Source organism: Mangifera indica, chromosome 5, assembly GCF_011075055.1.
Source record: "Mangifera indica cultivar Alphonso chromosome 5, CATAS_Mindica_2.1, whole genome shotgun sequence".
NCBI lineage: Eukaryota > Viridiplantae > Streptophyta > Magnoliopsida > Sapindales > Anacardiaceae > Mangifera > Mangifera indica.
The window spans coordinates 18,083,338-18,107,535 of NC_058141.1; the positions used below are offsets into that span (position 1 = coordinate 18,083,338).

A 24,198-nucleotide genomic window follows, 5' to 3' on the forward strand; every position below is an offset into this window, starting at 1 on the left:
TGAAATTTTAAAAGAGTTTGAAAGTATTTTCAAAAATATTAAAATTTTAATATATAAACCAGTAGTTTCAAATATAGAAGTTGCACCTCTATAAAACTTACAAAAACAATAATTTAAAGTTGGTTGAAATTTTAGTATATTTTTAAGAATTTAAATGATAAATGTTTACCCATAATGATGTATTGGTAAGTCAACATTGAAAATAAGACAATAGAATAAGGGTGAGGTATCTCCTTAAGAAACTCAATCACATAGAAATTAATTGCACGGACAGCACTGGATTTGATATCTCTAAATCCAGCTGCAATGGGCAATGTGGTGAATTCTTTCTTTGTTCGCTCCTTTCCACCCTGAACCACCTCCATAAGAACCACATCCCATGCGGCTGACCCGCCTTTCATGAGGACTCGTTTCAGCCACTCCAACTATAATAATAATGGCTTTGACGCAATTCTTCAATATCCTTATACACTGTTCATCGTCCCAATTATGGAGTATCCACAAAGTCGGTAACTGGGTTGAAAAAAATGTACCGGGATAAGACGCAGCCTTTTGTATGACTTGAGGCAAGTCAAAATTAACAGCCTTAATGTGAGGATCCTTAGAAGTGATAAGATTTAGGGTGCTTCCAATCCCGCCACCAGCATCTACGTGATGCTTGATATTCTACCAATTTTCAGTTTTCAGTAATATGTCTTATCAGTAATGATAATAAATAATTTGGTTTTTTGGATCAACTCTAACCAATCTAAACTATTTTTGGTGTAAAATATTATAACACTAATTCAATTTTTTTGTTATCTTATCATACCAATTTAGTAAATCGTGTCCAATTTGGTCAGTGTAACTGATACTATTTTTTACTATTTTTTCCTTGTCGCTAGTTAAAATTATTGTGTAAGGCGATTAAATTGCTGCTCTACTACTTCATATACATAATAAAACAAAAAAAACCAACATTAAATGTAAACATGGCCCCTGCATACGCACATTAAAATGCCATTCTTGCTTTTTGCATATCCCAATTGAATTATAAAAATAAGTCCATCGTTTTTGGCTCTGCACTCGCTTACTCACTCACCACATTTCTTCGTTTCCACTATCAATGATACTTGAAGAAAATGGCATCTTCAGTTATTGCATATAACGAAGAGAAGGAAGACAGCTTTGCTTATGCGTTTCAATTAGCGACGGGTACAGTGCTACCCATGACCTTGAAAGCAGCGATCGATCTTGAAATCTTTGAAATAATCGCAAAAGCTGATCCTGATGCAAGGCTCTCTGCTTCAGAGATTGCTGCTCAGATGTCCGCTCAGAACAAAGACGCCCCATTAATGGTGGATCGGATACTCAGGCTTCTCGCTAGCTATAGTGTTCTTACATGCAATGTGGTTGATTTGGAGAGACTTTACGGTTTGACTCCTGTTTCTAAGTATTTTGTACGTGACCAAAATGGAGTCTCATTGTGCCCTTTAATGGCTTTAGTCCAGGCCAAGGTCTTCATGGACAGCTGGCACTACCAATTTCATTTCATTTTTTAAATCTAATTTTCATTAGAATTACATAAGTTTAATATTTAATGTAGCTGGAATTAATATTAACAGGGCACAGCTGAAAGACGCAGTTGTTGAAGGAGGAGTTCCGTTTGATAGGGTTCATGGGATGCACGCATTTGAGTATCCAGGCATAGACGCAAGATTCAATAAAGTTTTCAACGATGCAATGTTTGATCATACTACTATCGTCATTAATGAAATCCTTCAAGTTTACAAGGGATTCGAGAGCATCAAGCAGCTAGTGGATGTGGGCGGTGGTCTTGGAATTACCCTTAAAGCTATTACTTCTAAATACCCCTACATAAAGGCTATCAATTTTGACTTACCTCATGTTGTTCAAAATGCCCCTCAATATCCTGGTATGATCTATCTCTATTTTTCATTATGAAGTCAACAATATATTACTAGAATGAGACATACTTGATGTGATTATGATGACTCAATATCTGGGAGGAAAGGAGCGAACAGAACAAGAATTGATAGCCTTGGCAACTGCGGCTGGATTTAGTGGCATTAGATACCAATGCTTTGTTTATGATTTTTGGGTTATGGAGTTCTATAAATAGACAAGAGTCATCTGTTTGTGCTGTTCTATATATTCAATAAGCGGTGTAAACCTTACCTAAATTCCTGTAATGCTGCCGTTTTAATAGAAAGGTCAAAGAACTTATTCCCACCCAAAGTTTATTTGTAATCCTAATTGGTACCATATTAACTATTAAAACCCAAACATTCACTCATAGAGTATTAAAATTAATAAAACTAATTAACATTATCTATTTCTTCTCTAGGTTTAGAAACTAACAATTTTTTCCCAGATTAAGTTTTGAAATATCATATTTTCCACCCTAGGGTTTCTTTTTTTCTCTCTCCCTTTTTCGGTGTCATCACTGGTGGGTTTCACTCTTTCCCTCTCCTTTTTCGGTGCGTCTCCGAACAAAAAATATTTTTGTCATTGGACATTCTCCAAATAATTTTTGTCTCAATAATTGTCTAAGACATTTTTCGTTTAATTTTCAATGTTAGAAAAGAGGAGGGAGAGAGAAGTCGACTAGTGACAGTGCCAAAAAAGGGAGGGAGAAAAAGAAAAAATATTAGAGAGAAAATATAACATTTTAAAGTTTAATATTAACTGGTTTTGTTAATTTTAACATGCCACAAATAGGTGTTTGGTTTTCATTAGCTAACGGGTATCAATTAGGAATAGGGTCAAGACACGTCAATGGGCTAGATCGAGTCGACTCCGACAAGGCCCATCAGGCTCATGGGCCAGGTTGGGTCTTAAGTCCACATAGTAATGGGCCTTCAGGCAGAGTCAGACCAACCTATGAATTTTTGAAGGCTAAAGCTTTGCCCTATATATAGGGTGTCTTAATCAAGATAGTTCATTTAAACAATTTTTTTAAATTTTAATTAAAATTTTTAAACATAAATTATTTTTTAATTATTAAAACCAAAGATAGTACTTCAAATATTTTATTTATAATTTTTCACTTGTGACAAAGTAATACCATGATTATACGATCAAAAATATTATAAATTTATAACATAGTATAAATAAATTAATTTACATATTGTATAATTACAAACATAAATAAAACATATATATATATATATACCATATCATTTATCTACTCGTCTTCAACATCCAAATTTCTGAATTCATTTGACATTTAATCGATTTATAATATTTTATAATGATAAAATTGAAATGAAAATAAAATTATAAATATAAAAAATTATTTGTAAATTCTGATAGTTTTTAAAAGAGAGTTAATGAGAGAAAATGAAATTAAGAATACAATAAAATAATTGAGATTAAGAGATTTATAAATAAAATTGCAAATAAAAAAGATTTGGATTAGTTTATATAGAAAAAATTAAAAAAATAAAGAATAAAATCTTGGCTTCGCCAAGATACTATCTTTTTTTTTGAATTTATAAACAGTATCAAGCAAACTCATTAGCTTAATATTAAAATCCAAAACTCGGCCTAGAAGGCCCATAGACTAGGCCCATGGGGCTACAATACTAGGCCAAGGCTTGAATTCATGGCTTTGGGCCAGTCCTCCATTTGGCCAAACCCAATTAACATGTCTAATAGGGCCAAAAGATTTATTCTTACCCAAGATATAGTGAAATATTAAAATATCACTCTCTAACTTTCGAAAACTTAAACACCTACTTATGAGTTAAAATTTTTAATTAGAGTTAAAGGTAAAATCATCATTTAATAATAACATTCAAAAAAATAAAAGTTTATATCATTTTATCCTCTTGATTTGAAAAACTAACCATTGTCCCACAAAAGTAAATTTTGAAAAAAGATATTTTCCCCTTGCTTAGGGTTTCAAATTTTGCCAGCAAATTGACAGTCAATCTCTCTCCGTCCCAGCGATTTCTCTTCTTCTAGATCTTTCCTTTCAATTGATGATGTCTGGATTCGATGAAATCTAGACGACGAGTCAAAACTCTTCGTTTGGACATTTGTCATCCAAACGAATCGATTTCATTTGGATGATAATGATGATCCAGACAAGAAGTCATCCTCATCTCATCTGGATTGTCGTCGTTACTTTTCAAAATTTAATTTTGAAAAAAAAATATTAGTTTTTCAAATTAAGAAAGTAAAATGATATAAATTTATATTTTTTTAATATTATTGTTAAATCACAATTTCACTCTTAATCATAACTAAAAATTTTATTAGATTTTAACTTATAAATAAGTATTTGAGTTTTCAAAAATTAGAAGATGGACTTAAAGATTTCACTGTACTTTGATTGGGAACAAGTCTTTTGGTCTTAGCACTACAATGAACTTTGGGTGGGAATGAGTTAATTGGCCTAATAAAAAATAATGGAGTACATATACAAATTTGACATGCCATTTTTGTTTCAGGGCACATAACTTTTTGAACGTATATCTCTTTCAACTATACATTTCACCAATAATAACGCAAAAAGATTGTTATATATATATATATATATATATAGTTTGCAAAATTAAGTATTGTTATTTAAGTTTAGGCAAAAAGACTTATTTCGACCCAATGTTTAGATTATTGTCAAATTTTTAAATATTAACAAAATGTAGTAGTTTTAAAAATATTATTTTTATTTAACTAATAATATTTAAATATAATATGTTATCACTCAATAAAATATATGTTTCTCATAACATTTTGTGTTTCCAATTAGCACCGGCTAATTTTTAGACTTTACATTACTATTGGGAGTCTGGGAATTAAAAAATGTCAAAGGACTATTTTCTATACAAGGTTTGGTGAAGTAGTAAAGTTGTAGTAATTAATTTTTAAAAATTTAAATATTCATAATTAAATTAAAATTTATTGTTGAAGTGAATAATCAAAATGTTATTTAATTAAATATTTTAAAAAATTAAAAATTTATTATATTTTTTCTCTTTAATTTAAAACTTTAATAGTTTTTCTCTATCTAAAATTTAAAAAGTAACTATTTTCTTTTTAGGGTTTTGATTTTCTCTCAAAAATCTTTGATGACCTCTCTTTGACAAACAACTCGTCTTCTTTCTCTGACGGTGCTTGTAATACCCTCAAATACGTTTCAGAGATATTTATATCTTTTGACCCAGTTTTAGGATATTTTCAATTTTAAATATAGATATATATATTCACATGTATGTGTGTGTGTTTCAATTTTAAATATAGATATATATATTCATATATATGTGTGTGTGTTTTTATATATGTATCTATATAAATATATAGATATGCATAAAGAAATTAAAAAAAAAAAAGAGAAAAAAAGAAAGGAAATGAGATAAAGATTATATAAAGAGAAAGGAAGAAGACAAAAACCAAAAAAAACTTCAAGACTTTTCTCTCTTCTCCGCCTCATCCAGCAGCCAGCCTTCTTCATGTTTTTTCTTTGCTTTTTGAAGAAAAAGGAAGGATTTGAAGGAGTTTTGGAAGACAAATAAGGAAAGAAAAGAAAATGAAACACTTTGGAAGTCTTGATAATCAAAAGATCTCTTCCTTTTCCCTTTACTTATGCTTATATATGTATGATATGCATGTTATATGAATATGTTAGTATGTTTTGGTGTTGATTTAAGGTGATTTTGGTGATAAATGAAGCAAGACAAGGAAAATGAAGCCAACTTGCAAAAAATTTGCTTGAAATAAGGTAAGGGGTATCATCCTTGATATATTGCATGTTTTAGGCTTTTGGTTCCTTGGATTTATGTTATAAATGATGATTTTGAAGTTGAGAAATGTTGTTTTGCCATTTGGGGTGTCTATGTGTGTGATTTTGTTGATGGCAGAGAGTTGGATAATATTTATAGTTTTGCCACTGCGTTCCGTCCCATATTTTGACTGTCTTATCTTATGAATCATGGGTGCTATTATAGCTTGTTGGAAATCTCTTTGAATCCTCTTTTAAATTATATATAGTTTGTATGAATTAGAGATCATTTGGACTATTAAATATTGTATGAACCAAAAGGACTGTTTTATCAAATAAACAGTGAAGACAGTTTTTGCCACTGATTTCATCCCACGTTTTGACTGTCTTATCTAATGAGTTATGTGTGCTATTATATCTTGTTAGAAAGCTCTTTAAATTCTCTTTTCAGTGATATATAGTTTGTATGAATTGAGGATCATTTGGACTGTTAAATATTGTATGAACCACAAGGACTACTTTATCAAATAAACAGAGGAGACAGTTTTTGCCATTAATTTCATCTCACGTTTTGACTACCTTATCTAATGAATTATGAGTGCTATTATAGCTTGTTGAAAAGCTCTTTGAATCCTTTTTTCAACTATATATAGCTTGTATAAATTAGAAACCGTTTAGACTGTGAAATTGTATGAAAAAGAAGGTTGCCCTATCAAATAAACAGGGTTGTGAACAATATTTCACAGTTTTGGAAAGGAAAAGAAAAAAAGAGAGGAAAGGAAAGGAAAGGAAAGAGATGAGAGAAAAAGAAAAGAAGAAGAAAAACAAGAAAAGCAAGAAAAGGAATTTGAGGCTCAAGATTCAGGAGTCATCCCAAGAGTAATGTTTGATGAGTTATGAATAACTTTACATGAAAGCAAAATTAGTAAGATATAAGACTTACATGCATGCTATAAACTATGAGGGGGCACTTTACATCACACCGCCCGCAGTAGGGCACGTTCATAGTAGGACATAGACCCACAGTAAGGTTCGCTCGCAGTAGAGCATGCTCGTAGTGTAGCTCAATTCAAATTAAAAAATGATGTAGTGAGAGAAAGGAAAAGAGTTCGAGCTTAAAAAAGTATCAAATTTCTATAGTCAGCTTCTAGAAAGTAGCAAATAGACATCATATGAGACAAGATATGACCCAAATAGTAAAACATGAATTAGATTATCCTCTCAATTTCTTAGGGGGGTTGTGAGTAAGGTTGAGTCCCGAGAGTGAGTTAGAACAAAAAAGAAAATAGTTTACTTAATTCTTTCTCCTTACTAAATGTTTTTATCACTCACTTCCTTTTCTTTTATGATTGCAGGTATAGGTGATCGAGATAGCTATGAGGTAGGGTCAAGTCAGCGTAGGTAGATCCGGTTGGAGCAAGTTATCTCTGGTTTATATTACATGTATATAGTGACATGTTCTTATCGACTTTTGACCTTTTTGAGATAATGGTACAGTTGTATATGATTATTTCACGTATTCGGATATTTTCAGATGAGTTTTCACATGAGTATATACATCTTTTGTTCGTTTTCAGATTTTCAGTTCTCTTAAAATAATTTCTAAACATTTTTAGTTATGCATTCATATTAAATTATTTAAAAAAAAAAATAAATGGTCTGGATATTAATTCATAACATTTCTCCTTTGATGGATAATATTTCTAGGGATGGATGTTACAGTGCTCTCTCTTGCTTCCTGAATCATTAAGTGCTCTTGTCAAATCATCCAACGTTAGGGAATAATCATTGAATTGTTTCAAGCTTCGAAAAAAATGAAACATCCAAATCTACTAACGCTCCCTCTAGCCTACCTTCACGAAAATGAAGATGAAGGGCGTCTAACTCATGCGTCAGTTTCTCTAATGATTTGAACCAGAGTGGATAACGATATAACTTTGCACCAAACATTCGAATGATGGCGTTAGAGAATTGCCCTCTAGTGTTTGACGATTTGATATGTTTTTAAAAATTAACAGATATAATTTTGCCATTTCACTTAACCTGAGTGGGAATAGTTCTTTGGCCTATAAAAAATTCCAGAATTTATTCGGCGATTTCGGCTCCATTCGTATTAATTTTCTAAGACACGTGAATAAAAGATAATAATGGTTTGTAATTGCCGACAAATATTGGAAAAATTCTTCACCCTCTTTTCAAAAGCACAATGATTTTCACGTTGGCAATTATATTCTTACCGCGTTATGATTACAAATTTTCATTGATTTCACGTGTACACGCGGTCAAATTCAACTATTATAGTCCTGTGCATTTAGTTTAGTTCTGTTGTGATTATATAGATTTTTTTTTCCTTTTATGGGTTTTATTTAATTAACTGTAATAACTAAGATTAGATTTGGATTGAATCGAGTTTAAATTCATTTAAGCTCGAGTTTAACTTGGTTTATATATAGCCAAACTTGAGTTCAAGCTCGAACTCGTCGAGTTTGTGAAAACCAAACTCGAATTCGATTTGAATTCAGTTCGACTTATTTTTCGTTATTAAAACGATATAGTTTTAATACATATAATTTTTAATTAAAAAATTTGACAAGTAGCTCGAGCTTGAGCTCAAGCTCGACCGAGCTCGTATAGGATTGGCTTATTTCAGACTCGTTCAAATCGAGTTTGAGCTCTAACTTTAACTCAAACAGGTTTGGTTTGAATCCAACCCTAACAATAACTTTTCAGTTAACGGGAAAAAATAGTAAAATTTTCTAATGTAAATTGTATATTAATCACTGATTAAGTAAGGCTAATCATATATGGGATCCAGACATTAATAATTGATATATGAAATCGTTTTCGTTCAGCTGAAGAGATAAAAATAACAAATTATCTTTGTCTCTTCATCAGATGATACTAATATAGGGAAAAGGTTGATGACAAGAGAAGAAGATCGGTTGACAACAACAACAACTTTTGGTCGCCAGAGAAAGAAAATAAAACCTTGAGAAAAAAATAAAATTTTCAAAACTTAATCTTTTGAGAGAAAATGTTAGTTTTTCAAACTAAGAAAGAGAAATGATATAAGTTTTTAAGGTTTAATGATAAAATAACGATTTTACTCCTTTTAACTAACGGTTTTGATTAACTTTAACAACTCATAAATGAATATTTAAGAAAATGTAATGTAAATTATCATATTACACGTTACATTTATTATTTGTAACAATATATTATAAACTAAAATAATTGTAAATGACATTATACAGTAGTGTGTCCCGATATATCATATTACATGTCCCAATAATGTAACAATAATAAATTGGGACATTATTTTAATAATGTGTTGAATTCTTTGATAATATGCTAAATTGGGATAAATGTGACATTGTAATATAATAATTTATGTTACAAATAATCTTCCACCTTACCTAAAATTAAAAATGTGACAACACGTGCAAGCGACATTATCAAAGTTGTTAAAATTGACTAGAGATTGTACCTAATTCTTAGGTAATTTATCATCTGAAAATTTCATTCCTCGTGTTGCTTATTAAATCCTGACTGTATAATTCGGCACTTTCATTACATTGCTGGCAAAATCACGTGGAGTTTTTTTTTTTTTTTTTTTCCGGTTGCTTGCAATTATTCTGTTATTGTAATTCTAATAAAACAAATTTTATTGCATTAGTTGACAATAAGAGATGCAGAGAGAAATGAGTTGACAAAAAGAAATGAAAAATTTTGAAATAAATTAAAATTTTATTAATTTAGGGGTTTTGAGGGCAACTTCAATCTGAATATATGATAATTTTTTTTTCATCTTATTCTAATAATGCAGGCTGCGTTGTCAATAATTTTGACGCAGAATAATATGACGGCCAAAACACTTATTCTCATATAAGCTTCAGTGTATTTTCACTCTCTTATTCATTTTTGGCTTTTTAAATTAAAAAAATATAAAATTTTATTTTTTTAATATTATTAATAAAACAATAATTTTAAATTTATAATTAATTAATTTGATTAATTTTAATCATTGATAAATAAATTTTAAAATTTTTAAAATTTAACACAGTAAGGTTTGGGCTACAATAAACCTCGGTGGAAATAAGTCTTTTGGCCTAAAATAAAAAATAAAGTTTTCTTCCTCTACTGTTTTTGCATTTGATAAGTGTAGAAGATGCTATTTTCTTCCTCTACATCACATATTCACTTGTACCCAGTACTAAAATTACCCCACAACACTAGCTAAGCAAGGAACCAGTTTCCTGATCAACCAACAGTCACCTTACTAGCCAAATTTTGTAAAAATGTGATGCATGTGATCATGATTCACGTTTTGGTCCCACAGTTTCTTGCATTTTGCTTTATTAAAAATTAAGCTGATTAAATTATACACGTGACTCCGTCGTACAGGCATGAAAAACCCATTCTTGCATTTTGCTAGTCTATAAAAATAAGTCCAACATCATTTTTAGCCATACTCACTCACCCACATTTCTTTATCTCCACTATCAATAAAACTTGAAGAAAATGGCATCTTCAGCTATTACATTCAACGAAGAGAAAGATGAAAGCTTTGCTTATGCGTTTCAATTGGTGATGGGTTCGGTGTTACCCATGACCTTGAAAGCAGCAATTGATCTTAACATCTTTGAAATAATTGCAAAAGCTGGCCCTGGTGCAAAGCTCTCTGCTTCAGAGATTGCTGCTCAGATACCCACTCAGAACAAAGACTCGCCAATAATGGTGGATCGGATGCTTAGGCTTCTCGCTAGCCATAGTGCTCTCACATGCTACGCGGTTGATCTAGAGAGACTCTACGGTTTGACTCCTGTTTCTAAGTATTTTGTACGTAACCAAAATGGTGTTTCACTGGGGCCCTTCATGGCTTTAATCCAAGACAAAGTCTTCATGGACAGCTGGTACTGCCAATTTCATTTCAGTTTTTATGTAATTTTCATCAGAATTAGATGAGTTTAAATACGTAGCCATGTATGTTAACAGGGCACAACTGAAAGATGCAGTTCTTGAAGGAGGAGTTCCATTTGATAGGGTTCATGGAGTGCACGCATTTGAGTATCCAGGCTTAGACGCAAGGTTCAATAAAGTTTTTAACGATGCAATGTTTAATCATACTACTATCATCATTAATGAAATCCTTCAAGTTTACAAGGGATTCGAGAGCATCAAGCAGCTGGTGGATGTGGGCGGTGGCCTTGGAATCACCCTTAAAGCTATTACTTCTAAATACCCCCACATTAAGGCTGTTAATTTTGACTTACCTCATGTTGTTCAACATGCCCCTCAATATCCTGGTATGATCCATTTCTAATTTTGATTATAACATACTAAGTCAACAATATATTATTAGAATAAGACGTAACAAAAAGTTGTGTTACAGGCGTGGAACACGTTGGGGGAGATATGTTTGAAAGTGTTCCAAAAGGTGATGCCATTTTTATGAAGGTAATATTCATGAACTAAATGAGTAGTCTTTTTTTTTTTTTTTTAATATATAATTAATGGAAATGAAATATGACAGTGGATACTTCATGATTGGAGTGATGAACATTGCTTGAAGTTATTGAAGAATTGCTACAAAAGTATTCCAGAAGACGGAAAGGTGATTGTTGTGGAGGGAATACTTTCTGCCATGGCTGAGACAAAAGTTGCATCAAAGGCACTTACCCAACTTGATGTGCTTATGATGACTCAGAATCCAGGAGGAAAGGAGCGAACAGAACAAGACTTCATAGCCTTGGCAACTGCAGCTGGATTTAGTGGCATTAGATACCAATGCTTTGTTTGTAATTTCTGGGTTATGGAGTTTCATAAATAGACACAGCAAACTGTGTCTGTAGTTTGAAATATTATATCAGTGTTGTGGACTCTGCCTAATTTCCAGTAATTCTACCATTTCAATAAATATAATATTAATGGGCGATTGTTATATACAATTACGGAATTACCCCTGTTATCTAATAACCAACTATAGTCGATATTGGCAAATTTTCCGAACGAGTCTTTTTGAAGGAAAAATAAATATATAAAGTAATTAAGCAAATGGGTAGTTTAGTCAAATTCCCACTAAACTACCCATTTGCATAATTATTTGATTGCAATTGAAGCACCAACCGCACGTACTTACACATTAGAACCACAGTGCATGTGCATTAGAGTCCATAATTGGTTAGGCCTTAACTATTTCTTTTCCTTTATTTTTGTATTTTGATTTTTCCTTGCACTAGAGTCCAAAGCCTCAACCTTCCCTTGTTTGCTTTCAAAGTTGTTGAGAATGACTAGACATTGTATCAAATTCTAAGGTAATTTATGATCTGAAAATTTTGTTCATCCATGTTGCTTATTATTTCGTGGTTGTACAATTGGGGACTTTCATTATATCAAAAAAAAAAAAAAAGGTAAAAGTTTAATAAATATTTTCTATGATATCTTTGTTCATTACTAAAATTATGTATACATAAATTTATTAAATTTCCTGTAATTATACCGTTTAAATAAAAATAATAATGGGTGATTTTTATGTCGTGTTGTAGTCACAATTACTTGTGTAAACAAGTGGTCAATGCCATCAAATTTTCTGAACGAATCTTTCAAAAAGAAAAATTAATATATAAAATGGAAAATTCCTACTATTTTTGAGGTTATTTTTTTAATAGAATAGTACTTATTGATTCATTTGATTAACATAATAATATCATCTAATAATACAATAACGTAGTTACAAATTTGTTAAAATTTTTCTCTTATTTACCGATAGCCATAATGAATTCACGAGTTATCTATTACCTTGTGAGTGACCATTATCATGAGGAATAATTTTTAAACTTATTAATACATATTTTAATTTATGGTTTCATCAATTCATATTTATTAGACAGATATATTCGAAGTATAATAACCAGATCTACAATTATTATACTAGGTAAATTAAGGTTTCATAATTATCACTGAGGCTTGAACCCAAGTCTTCACTTAAAAAATTTTAAGGCTCCTCTAGTTTTATTAACCTTTAGGGTTATAGTTTCATCATGTTAATTAAATATAATAATAATAATAATATATCCATGATAATACAGTGGATCCACCATTTTATCCAAACAGGAAAATAAATATAATGAGAACTTAAAATGAGATGATAACAATTGAAAGTTGAAATGCTCATTACTTGTATTTTTCAAACGGGACAACCGAATAATTTAAACATTCATGATTTGTAATTTACAAATGAGATAACAATATAACTGAAACATCCATATTTACATTTTACAAATAGATTACGATATAATTTAAATATTCATAGTTTGTAATTTGTAAACGGGCCAATAATATAATTGAAACATCCACATATATATATATATATATATATATATATATATATATATATATATATATATATATATATATGGGATAACGGTATAACTTAAACATCCATAATTTGCATTTAGTAAACGAGATAACAATATAATTTAAATATTTATAGTTTGTAATTTGCAAGCGAAACAATAATAAATTAAAATGTCTATGTTTAAATTTTACAAACGAACCAATAATATGAATTAAATATTAATGATATTAAAAAAATACCTGAATAAATCACACCAATAACATATTGTAAATTTTATTAGATAGCTTGGAATTGGAATGTAAAGCGAGAAAGATGAATGATAAGAAGGAAGAACAAGTAAAAGTCAAGAGTGTGCATCTCAAAAATAAAGTGGAGGCGGTTGCTTTTAGAGGCATTCTCCACCGGCCCAAGGCTTTTATTGCTTCAAAGGTGGGCAATAATAAGTCTGAAAATTTAACATTTTTTTCCTCTTTCTTAGAAGTTTCAATAATGCAGGCCCAGTATCAACAATTTTGACGAGGTTCTGTCACATGGGTTAAAATAATAAATAAGATTTTTATCTATAAATAAATAGAATTTGGAGAAACTAGGCAGATATTATTAATTCTGATTTTGGATAACACAAAAAAACAATTAATGAACACGTGAAAGCTAGTCAATTTATTTTATATATATATATATATATATATATATATATATATATATATATATATATATATATATATATATATATATTTATTTATTTATTTTACTTAAAAACAAAGAAATTTGCATTTATACCTGAAAAATCAAATATCCCCAAGTGCTTGGGAAAGGCCTATGCTATAGAGTCATCCCGTATATTTCAGCGTAACGCACCCAAAATTTGCCGTTGCTAATGATACATAATATTATATATATAAATAAAAATATATTATTTTATTATTAAATATTATTTTATTTTTAATTTTTAATTATATAATTATATAATAATATATCATTATTTATATATAAAATTATAGGTAAAAATTATACATATAATATTGTTTTTAATGATAATAATTTTTGAAGTTATTAACTTGAAATATGACTGATATGATTAAGAGATTTTGGTCAAAAGTCACAAAAAAGTAATTAATTATATATAATTTAGAAATATAAATGATATATTATCACATGATTTAATATTAATTTATTTTAATTAAAAATTATTTATACGATATATTATCTATATTTAAATTATATTAGTTTTATTAGTTTTTGAAAAAATTATTAAAATTTTAAACTAAAAAAATGTGATAAATTTTTAATATTTTAATATATTTAATTAAATAATATTTTTACTTATTATCTTAACTATAAATTTTAATAAAATAATTATTTTTTAAATTTTTTAAAATTAACATATAAATTTGTCATTTCCCTAAAGCTGAGGAGGGAATAGTTTTGGCCTATAAAAAATACCAGAATTTTTCCGGCGATTTACGCTCCATTCGCATTAAAATTAATAGAACTTTACATTTTAAATTTTTATCTTTTTTCCCTCTCTAACCCCTTAAAACTAACTATTTCTCTCTTAGACCAAATTTTAAAAAATAACATTCAATATTATCGTCGATGATGAAGTTTTTTTGATACATTACTATACTCCGACGATCTCTTTTCCGTTCTCTAGAATATCGATCGATGTAGATCTGACCTAAAAAACCGAAGAGCTTCGTCCCATCTTCCTAGATGAAGACGAAAACCTAGTCTTCCCATACATCTTCTTCTAGGAAGACAAAGCTCTTTATCTCCCGACAAAGCTCTTTGACTTTTCAGGTCAGATTTGTGTTGATCAACATTCCAAAGGAGAGAAGAGAGATTGTTGCAGCATGGTGATGCATCGGAGAAGCTTCTTCATTGGCGATGACGTTGGGGATTGAAAATTAAACCCTATAAGGAAATGTTATTTTTTAAAACTTAGCTTAGGGGGAAAATGGATAGTTTTTAGGGTTTTGAGGGAAAAACTAGAGTAAATTTTAATTTATTTTTAATATTACATATAAAACAACAATTTTGCCCTTAAAACCGTTAATTTTAACCATCTACAGGTGGGTAAATAAGATTTTCAAAATTAACAAAGGAAAACTTGAGATAACAACAAATTTGGGTAGGAAATAATTCTTGGCCTTCAGGATACTGTGCATTTAGTTTAGTTCTTATTTTTCTTCTTTTATGGGTTTTATTTAATTCACTACAATAATTTGCCAATTAACGGAAAAAAATAGTAAAATTTTCTAATGTAAATTGTATATTAATCACTTGGTTAACTAAAACAGATGATATATGGGATCCAAACATTTATCACTAATATATGGAATTGTTTTCATTTAGTTGAAAAGATAAAAACAATGAATTATCTTTATCTTTTCATCAGACGATACTAATATAGGGAAAAGACTGATGACATCAAGAAAAAATGATGAAAAGGCCGATTGACAACAAGAATAACCGTTGGTTGTTAGAGAAACAAAATAAAACTTTGAGAGAAAAAAAAATTTAAAACTTAATTCTTTAAGGGAAAATGTTTGTTTTTCAAACAAATGAGGAAAAATGATATAAGTTTTTAAGGTTTAGAGTTAAAATGACGATTTTACCCTCTCTAAATAACAATTTTTATTAGCTTTAATAATTCATAAGTAAATATTTGAGAGGGTGTAATGTAAATTATCATATTAAATATTGCATTTATTATTTGTAACAACATGCTATAAACTAAAGCAACTGCAAGCGACATTACACAACACTACGTCCAGATATATCATATAATGTAACAATAATAAATTGGGATATCATTTTGATAATGTATTGAATTTATTGATAACATGTTAAATCAGGATAAATATGACATCTAATATGATAGTTTATGTTACAAATAATCTTTCACCTGACCTAAAATTAAAAATGTGACAACATGTGCAAGCGACATTATCAAAGTTGTTAAAATTGACTAGAGATTGTTGTACCTAATCCTTGGGCAATTTATCATCTGAAAATTTCTTTCCTCCGCGTTGCTTATTAAACCCTGATTGTATAATTCGGCAAAATCACGTGCAGATTTTTTCTTTTTTCTGGTTGCTTGCCTGACGGTAAGGGATGCAGAGAGAAATAAGTTGACAAAAAGAAATAAATAATTTTGAATTAAATTAAAATTTTATTAATTTAGGGGTTTTGAGGGCGACTTCAATCATATCAGATTGAATAAGTGATAATTTTTTTTCATCTTATTCCAACAATGCGGTTCCCGTTGTCAATCATTTTGATGCAGAATAAAATAACGGTCAAAACACTTATTCCGATATAAGGTTCAGTGTATTCTCATTCGCTTATTCATTTTTGGTTTTCTAAATTTTAAAAAATAAAATAAAATATTATTAATAAAATAATAATTTTAATTTTATAATAATTAATTTGATTAATTTTAATAATTGATTAATAAATATTTAAATTTTTAAAATTTAATATATTAAAGTTTAGCGTACAACAAACCTTGGGTGGAAATAAGTCTTTTGGCCGAAATTAAAAAATAAAGTTTTCTTCCTCTACTTCATTGCGTTTGAGAAGTGTAGAAGATACTATTTTCTTCCTCTACATCACATATTCACCTGTATCCAGTACAAAATTTACCCTACAACACTAGTTGTCTCCAACAAGGGTTTGTAAACCCTATAAGGTAAATATTCATTTTTTAAAAATTTAAATAAAAAAATTATGAGATTTTCAAATTGAGAGGGACAAATATAATAAAATTTTAGTTTTTAAAATTTTTCTTAAATAATAATTTTACCCTTAATATTAACTAAAATTTTAAATAGATAGATATATTTTTTTACTTTTTAAAACTCATATGTGTAATTTTAAGAATAATTTGGAAATAAATTTTCTCAACGTTAGTCAATACCGCAACTTTAGTTGCTGCCAACGACAATAAATTATAGCCACAATTTTATGCGGCTAAAAACTTTCTTATTTTTATCAATTGTTGATATATATTATTATATAATTAAATAATTTTAAATTAAAAATAAAATAATATTTAATATTATGGTAATACAAATAAATATATATATTTATATATTTAAAATAAAAAACAAAAATAGTTTAATTCTACGACAATGTTGCTGTTGTTTTAGCCATTTTTGAAATATTATTTTCTTGATTGCTAAAAATTTTAAAGATGAAAATGAAAGCTTTTAATTGAAGTAGCTGTCATGTGACGGGCAACAAGAACATTTATACAAGCAACGAATTTGTTGATTGAGCGGCGACAGCAACCACCGCCGCGCCGAGTGCACCGTCAAAAAGCGTCCGTCCAATCTTGCAGATTTTTCAAAGATTTTATTTAAAATATTCTAAAAATATATAAATGTCTTAATAAATTGTATTTATTTTATGTATGGACGGATACTGTTAATAATAATTAAATTATTATTTTCTAAAAATAGCCATCCTTGCACTTTGCCCGTCTATAAAAATTGGCTCTGCACTCAGCATACCCACTCACCCAGATTCTTCATCTCCACTATCAATTAAACTTGAAGAAAATGGCATCTTCAGCTATTACATTCAACGACAAGAAAGATGAAAGCTTTGCTTATGCGTTTCAATTGGTGATGGGTTCAGCGCTACCCATGACCTTGAAAGCAGCAATCGATCTTGACATCTTTGAAATAATTGCAAAAGCTGGTCCTGGTGCAAAGCTCTCTGCCTCAGAAATTGCTGCTCAGATCTCCACTCAGAACAAAGACGCCCCATTAATGGTGGATCGGATACTCAGGCTTCTCGCTAGCCATAGTGTTCTTACATGCAATGTGGTTGATTTGGAGAGACTTTACGGTTTGACTCCTGTTTCTAAGTATTTTGTACGTGACCAAAATGGAGTCTCATTGTGCCCTTATATGGCTTTAGTCCAGGACAAAATCTATATGGACAGCTGGTACTGCCAATTTCATTTCATTTTTTAATCTAATTTTCATTAGAATTACATGAGTTTAATATATAATGTAGCTGGAATTAATATTAACAGGGCACAACTGAAAGACGCAGTTGTTGAAGGAGGAGTTCCATTTGATAGGGTTCAGAGAATGCACGTATTTGAGTATCCAGGCATAGACGCAAGATTCAATAAAGTTTTCAACGACACAATGTTTAATCATACTACTATCGTAATTAATGAAATCCTTCAAGTTTACGAGGGATTCGAGAGCATCAAGCAACTGGTGGATGTGGGCGGTGGTCTTGGAATTACCCTTAAAGCTATTACTTCTAAATACCCCCACATAAAGGCTATCAATTTTGACTTATCTCATGTTGTTCAACATGCCCCCCATTATCCTGGTATGATCTATCTCTATTTTTCATTATTAAGTCAACAACATATTATTAGAATGAGACATAACAGGAGAGTATTGTGTTACAGGCGTGGAACATGAAGGGGGAGATATGTTTGAAAGTGTTCCAAAAGGTGATGCCATTTTTCTGAAGGTAATAAAATATTTGTTATTCTTAGTTTATTCATTAATCAAATAAGTTATGTTATTATAATTAATGGAAGAGAAATATGACAGTGGATTCTTCATGATTGGAGTGATGAACATTGCTTGAAGTTGTTAAAGAACTGCTACAGAAGTATTCCAGAAGATGGAAAGGTGATTGTTGTGGAGGGAATACTTGCTGCCATGGCTGAGACAAAAATTGCATCAAAGGCACTTAGCCAACTTGATGTGCTTTTGATGATTCAAGCGGGAGGAAAGGAACGAACAGAAGAAGAATTCATAGCCTTGGCAACTGCAGCTGGATTTAGTGGCATTAGATACCAATGCTTTGTTTATGATTTCTGGGTTATGGAGTTTTATAAATAGACAGAGTCATCTGTTTATGCAGTCCGATATATTCAATCAGCGGTGTGGACCTTGCCTAATTTCCTGTAATACTACTGTTTAAATAAAAATAATAACGGCTGATTGTCATTTTATGTTCTGTTGTCACGATTACCCCTTTCAACTGCAGCGTGCACGCCCGGCAACGAGTATTTTTGAAGAAAAAATAAATATGTAAAATAAAAATATCCTCTTATCTTTTACGTGAAAAAACTTATCCGTCCGAGCATTTATATATTTGCTTAATAAATATTAAAACCAAATAACATTCCTCACCCAAACTTTGATGAAATAAAATTTTACCCTTTAAATTAAAAAAAATCATTTTTCCACTTATCTTTCAAAATAAAATGTTAATTTTAAATGTCAAAAAGTATTTTTATTACTTTGTATAATACATAGTAAGATAATATCATTTACAATTTTTATAGTATAAATAAATTTATATTCACTCCAACTATTTTATAACGAGACATTTTTAACTTAGTTGATACAACAAGATCTTATCAAAATAAAATTTGTCAATGACATATATGGGCAAAGAGTAATAAATTTAAAGAGATTTAACAAATCTAGATCGAATTAATAGTGAGTAAGGATAGTGACGATAAAAAGTGCGTAGGGTTAAAACTACAATGATAGTGAGAGATTTTCACCACACAATCATAAAAATTGAGAGCAATAATGCAAAAGTAATGGTACTAAAATAATAACAATCTTGTTGATAAGTTTTTATAATTTTTAGTTTTTTAAATAATTAATGGTAGGTTTTTAATTTTTAGAGAGATAAAATGTTATTTGACTTCACTAAAAATAAAGGACATATTTTTTTTTTTCACCAATTTTATAAAAAAAAAGTTCCCAACTTTCATTAACAAATTTAATAGATAAATAAACACGTTCACTTTTCTAACTTAAAAAATTAAAAATCATCCATTCATGAATATATATTCTTATATACATAAATAAATTTAGGAGAGATTAAACAGTTATTACTAATTTAGATTTGCGATACCACAAGAAAACAATTAAACAGCACGTGAAAGTTGGTCCATCTTTATATTTTATTACACAATAAAATTAATGTATATTTGAAATAAATATTAAATTAAATATCAATAATAACATACTATTATATAATAAATTAATTTTAAAATAAAAATATACGTATAACTTACGTCACGAAAATATATGTTGTCGCACCCCATGAAATGTTTAGGTTCTCAACTCTGGGACAACGGAAAAGACAAATTTTTTCCAAGTGGGAAGAGGTTATAATTGTCAATCAACACATTACTTGACCTAGTCATAATTAGCATATGGTTAATAATAATAATAAAGGATAATCTATTGAACAACGACCATTTTCCGTACGTTTACATTCAAAGAAGTAAGACCAACAGTGTGGAAAATGTTGGGGGGAGATATTTTTGAAAGCATTCCAAATGTTGATGCCATATTTATGAAGGTTTGTTTTGAATTTGAAGACGATATTTGTTTCTTAACTAAAAATAAAAGGCAGAATGATGAGTTATGGAAATGTAACCTTGTTACCCAGTCTTACAATAAAAGACATGCCTAGAAGTTATGACATTGGCAATCTAGATTTACTTTGTTTACTTGCAAATGTTGAAAGAAAGTTGCCCTTGAGCATATTATAATGCTAAAGAAAGGCAACTGAAATACTTAGTTACATGTACCTTCAAAGGATCATAACAGTACATTACAAGAGCTTTACTCTGGTTAGAAACCTGGGTGAACAAAAGAAGCAAGGTTACATCCTCCTGGACTAATGCTACTAGGTATTTGCTTGAAAAACTTTAATTGTACCTCATCTTATCAGCAGCATTTTTAGTTGGTTTTCCTTCAGCTGCTTCCGATTATATCCCTGTATGTGTCCTTTACTTTCTGTATAAATGCTTCCCTGAAATTTGTTTAACGAGTGTGGTTAGCAGATATATTTCTACCCAATGCCAAAAATAACAAATTGATGTACCTTTCTGGTTTGAAAATCAGGTTCTTGTATGCAAACCACTGCAAACAGAGAGAAAGTAAAGCATCACAACATGGTTTATTTTCTTTCAACATCGCCTATGACCATAAACTCAATTCAATTTACCCCAGTGTAGCCAATGCCAACCAGCTCAAGTAAGCCGGGAACTAATGGAAGCCTGTCAATTGCCTGTTAAAAATGGTATCAATTCCTCAGAATCCAATTTACAATTTCAGGTTTGAGAAGTGAATCTACAAGCAAATTCAAATAATGATTGGGAAAAAAAGAACTAAAGAAGAGACTCACAGAAATCATCCCAGTAGAGCCCCATAATGCAACGGCACCAGTAACTGTAAGTGAAGTGACTGCATACTTATCTTCAACTTTGTCCCACTGTTCATCCAAGGTTAAGTTTTCTCGTATTAAAATCTCTCAGTTCCTATACAACGACAGAGGGAAAATTATGCTAACCATATGAACTCACAGCGTCCAGCAATGTCTTGACGATTTCTGGCAATTCAGTCGCTGCAACTTGAGCTGGAGCATCTCCTGTTGTCATAGCCTCTCCTGTTGCCATAGCCTCTCCTGTTGCCACAGCCTCTCCTGTTGCCATAGCCATAACATTGCGCGCAATCTTTCGACCTGAAAATTCAAGATTATAATTAATATATTTACAAATCACAAGATTTATGCTGTGATACAAGAAGGATATAGGCGAAGAATGACTTACAATAAGCAGCTGTCTTCCAGGGACGGTTTTGAGACTGAACAGGCGGTGGTGGGAGTGTAGGGAGGTTTACATATTGGGGTGAGACAGCAGCTGACTGGCGATGAGCCTTGGCATCAACAAGGGTTGATGAAGAGGGAAGAGAAAGTGTGGTGGAGGAAGTTGAGGCCATTGATTTGAATCCCTACAGGATATTACTTCACTGGAGGTTGCCCTGTGAGAGATTCGTTAAGAGATGCAGTATGATGAAAGTGTTGATATATTTGTTTATGTTGCTTGTTTTTTAGTATTTTAGTATAATTAGAAGTCGATAATTTTAACTGGAATGTGGAGATGGTTCTTCTTCCAAGCTTGGAGCAGGACAACCACTCATTCGTTGATCCAGATAGTGCTGACATGGCTGTTGGATAGGCATTTTATGGTGCTTGATTGAATTGAATACTCCCCCTCTTTTGCTAAAAGCTTGCTTGGGTTATCTTGCTTTGCAGGGAAAAAAATGAAAAATGAAAAAAAAAAAAAATCTACAAATTCAGTTACTTTGCAACTAATAATTACCAATTGTTTCAAATCCACTCCGAAAAAAATCTCGATTGATATTTGTTTAACAATTCGGAGAACAGGACCCCCCCCCCCCCCAATTTTTTGGACGTAACTAGATTTCCTTCCTATAACGTAAGTTCAAATTGAGGCTAAAAGTATAAATTATGCAACCATGTATGCCCCTTTAATGGTCACTTTTTCTATTGAAGGGATTGGTAATTTACAATAACTCGTATCAATAAGGTTAGAATAATTAACTCTGCCTAATCGAACAGTTACAGCTTATGCCGTTGATTTTGTAATTACTCACATAATAACTTATAACTCGTTTTATAACAGTGGAGAACTACTACATTAATCCTTTTCAGATATTTGGGCTTTCTGAAAATGGGCCATTATTTATATTAGGTCCTACCGCAATTAAAGCAGGATTGGGCCAATCCAACATCGTGGCATTAGGCCCAGGACCTTGAGTTAGAAGCTGCTCTTTCTTTGTCATATGTTTAGAACTGGTTCTGATAGTATCAAAACCCAAGTCCCGAAGTAAATAAAACAAAAAAAGTCAGGAAGATAAAGGATTCCTCTCCCATGCCCAGGTGAGGACGATAGGAAGGTAAAATTAAATTCATAATAAAAAGTTAAAAATTAATTTATTATAAACCAGACCAGAAAGTGGGGATAGGATATACGAGACCCCATTTCGAGGTAAATTATTACTGTCAATTTTACTGGAAGTCGTTTATTTTTTTAGACCCGGTTTTGAACAGTTCTTAATTCTCAGTCGGAACATGAATCATGAACTGATCTCACGTCCCCACATTATAAGTAATTTGTCTTGTTGTCTAACTTTTTGTCAAATTTATTTGGTCTCCCATCTCCATCAATTGCTTTGCTTCTCTTATTCGGTGAATCACCCCAAAATGGCATTCAACTTTTCTCTCAACACTTGCTTGAGAAAAACTGAACTAAACAAAACCACCCATGTTCTTCATGAGACTGAAAAGCAATGACCTGGACAGATTCTAGGTCTAAACATTCTTTTTCCAAGATGACGTTGAAAAAGAAGCTAAACGTCTTTCATTCATGCAAAAATTGCAACAAATAACGAGAAGTGATCTCACTGTGCATTGCAGTGGTCATTTTTACCTGTTAAGCGTGGTTGACTGGACAACCCTTGCATCAAACTAATTTTATTAGCATTGACCGTTTTGATTGTGTGTTGACATGAAGAGTACTGCGTGATGAGATTGATTGATTCAACGGTGATTTGGATTCTCAAGTTACGATGCGAGGGTCCCTTTGATGAAGTTTACGTATTTCCAAAAATACAGAATCTTCCAGGTTGCGGGGATCTCTGATCAATGTGATAATGATTTGTGATGATCACGTCCATGCCAAGCCACTCCCCATAATCCCCACCAACGTCAGTAAATCTATACGTTAGCTTTCAGGACAAAAATTGGTTTTAATCAGCCCAATTCTCAATTAAGAGATAATGATAAATAAAAAGTGACATTGGTTTGGTTTTCAATTTCCTAGTGGAACCTTGAGGCAAAGGCAAAGGTAAAGGTTATCAGATTTTGAGGCACTGTTTCTTTTATTCGAATTTGTAATTTGTAAGTTGAGCTTTGTTCTACTCACTGTCAATTGTACATGAATGATTCATTCACCATTTCTTATTTGGAATTTGCAAGATGGCTAGATTTTGTCTCTACATTATACCCCAAAAAAAAAAAAAAACCCTCAAGTAACCATTGTTCCTATGACTTATCTGCTTTACCGTAAGAAGATGCTAAATCAACAAAATATTTGAAGTTAAAGTATTTCAGGAGGAACAACAAAGTCAACATTGCCATCTCAGTTGCATTAATGCATTGGAACAGCTGCTGGAAAAGGATCTGAAAGAAGAGAAGAAAACAAAGGAACAATTTAATCTCTGGCTGGTGCTCTAAAAGT

General features: G+C 30.8%; 3 protein-coding genes across 4 annotated transcripts; 2 read left to right on the forward strand and 1 right to left on the reverse strand.

Moving 5' to 3' along the window:
• Nucleotides 1–1,287: 1,287 nt before the first annotated feature.
• On the forward strand, nt 1,288–19,077 carry LOC123215323 (caffeic acid 3-O-methyltransferase-like). Of its 2 annotated transcripts, none has more exons than XM_044635365.1 (4): nt 1,288–1,513; nt 18,130–18,440; nt 18,523–18,587; nt 18,671–19,077. In XM_044635365.1, the coding sequence occupies exons 1-4, from the start codon at nt 1,305–1,307 to the stop codon at nt 18,962–18,964; spliced, it is 879 nt and encodes a 292-aa protein (XP_044491300.1). In that variant the 5' UTR covers nt 1,288–1,304; the 3' UTR covers nt 18,965–19,077. The 2 variants fall into 2 exon arrangements, with proteins under 2 accessions (XP_044491300.1, XP_044491299.1); XM_044635364.1 differs by lacking the exon at nt 1,288–1,513 and adding an exon at nt 17,588–18,039.
• Nucleotides 10,177–11,673, forward strand: LOC123215322 (caffeic acid 3-O-methyltransferase-like). The gene is made up of 4 exons (XM_044635362.1): nt 10,177–10,638; nt 10,721–11,031; nt 11,118–11,182; nt 11,259–11,673. Exons 1-4 carry the CDS (start codon nt 10,247–10,249, stop codon nt 11,553–11,555), a joined length of 1,065 nt encoding a protein of 354 aa, XP_044491297.1. The 5' UTR covers nt 10,177–10,246; the 3' UTR covers nt 11,556–11,673.
• A 1,436-nt stretch (nt 19,078–20,513) lies between the features above and the next one.
• LOC123215743 (protein CURVATURE THYLAKOID 1B, chloroplastic-like) lies at nt 20,514–22,040 on the reverse strand. The gene is made up of 7 exons (XM_044635960.1): nt 21,706–22,040; nt 21,460–21,617; nt 21,282–21,368; nt 21,102–21,164; nt 20,979–21,016; nt 20,813–20,906; nt 20,514–20,733 (listed from the first exon to the last, which is right to left on the reverse strand). The coding sequence occupies exons 1-6, from the start codon at nt 21,872–21,874 to the stop codon at nt 20,849–20,851; spliced, it is 573 nt and encodes a 190-aa protein (XP_044491895.1). The 5' UTR covers nt 21,875–22,040; the 3' UTR covers nt 20,514–20,733; nt 20,813–20,848.
• Between the last annotated feature and the right edge of the window lie 2,158 nt (nt 22,041–24,198).

Coding starts and splice junctions, on each gene's coding strand:
- LOC123215743 (XM_044635960.1), bottom strand. CDS start 21,874: ATGGCCTCAACTTCCTCCACCACACTTTCTCTTCCCTCTTCATCAACC. Junction 21,165..21,281: donor GCTCTACTGGGATGATTTCT/GTGAGTCTCTTC, acceptor CATTTTTAACAG/GCAATTGACAGGCTTCCATT. Junction 21,017..21,101: donor TTGGCATTGGCTACACTGGG/GTAAATTGAATT, acceptor CTCTGTTTGCAG/TGGTTTGCATACAAGAACCT.
- LOC123215323 (XM_044635364.1), top strand. CDS start 17,648: ATGGCATCTTCAGCTATTACATTCAACGACAAGAAAGATGAAAGCTTT. Junction 18,441..18,522: donor ACATGCCCCCCATTATCCTG/GTATGATCTATC, acceptor ATTGTGTTACAG/GCGTGGAACATGAAGGGGGA. Junction 18,588..18,670: donor GTGATGCCATTTTTCTGAAG/GTAATAAAATAT, acceptor GAAATATGACAG/TGGATTCTTCATGATTGGAG.
- LOC123215322 (XM_044635362.1), top strand. CDS start 10,247: ATGGCATCTTCAGCTATTACATTCAACGAAGAGAAAGATGAAAGCTTT. Junction 11,032..11,117: donor ACATGCCCCTCAATATCCTG/GTATGATCCATT, acceptor GTTGTGTTACAG/GCGTGGAACACGTTGGGGGA. Junction 11,183..11,258: donor GTGATGCCATTTTTATGAAG/GTAATATTCATG, acceptor GAAATATGACAG/TGGATACTTCATGATTGGAG.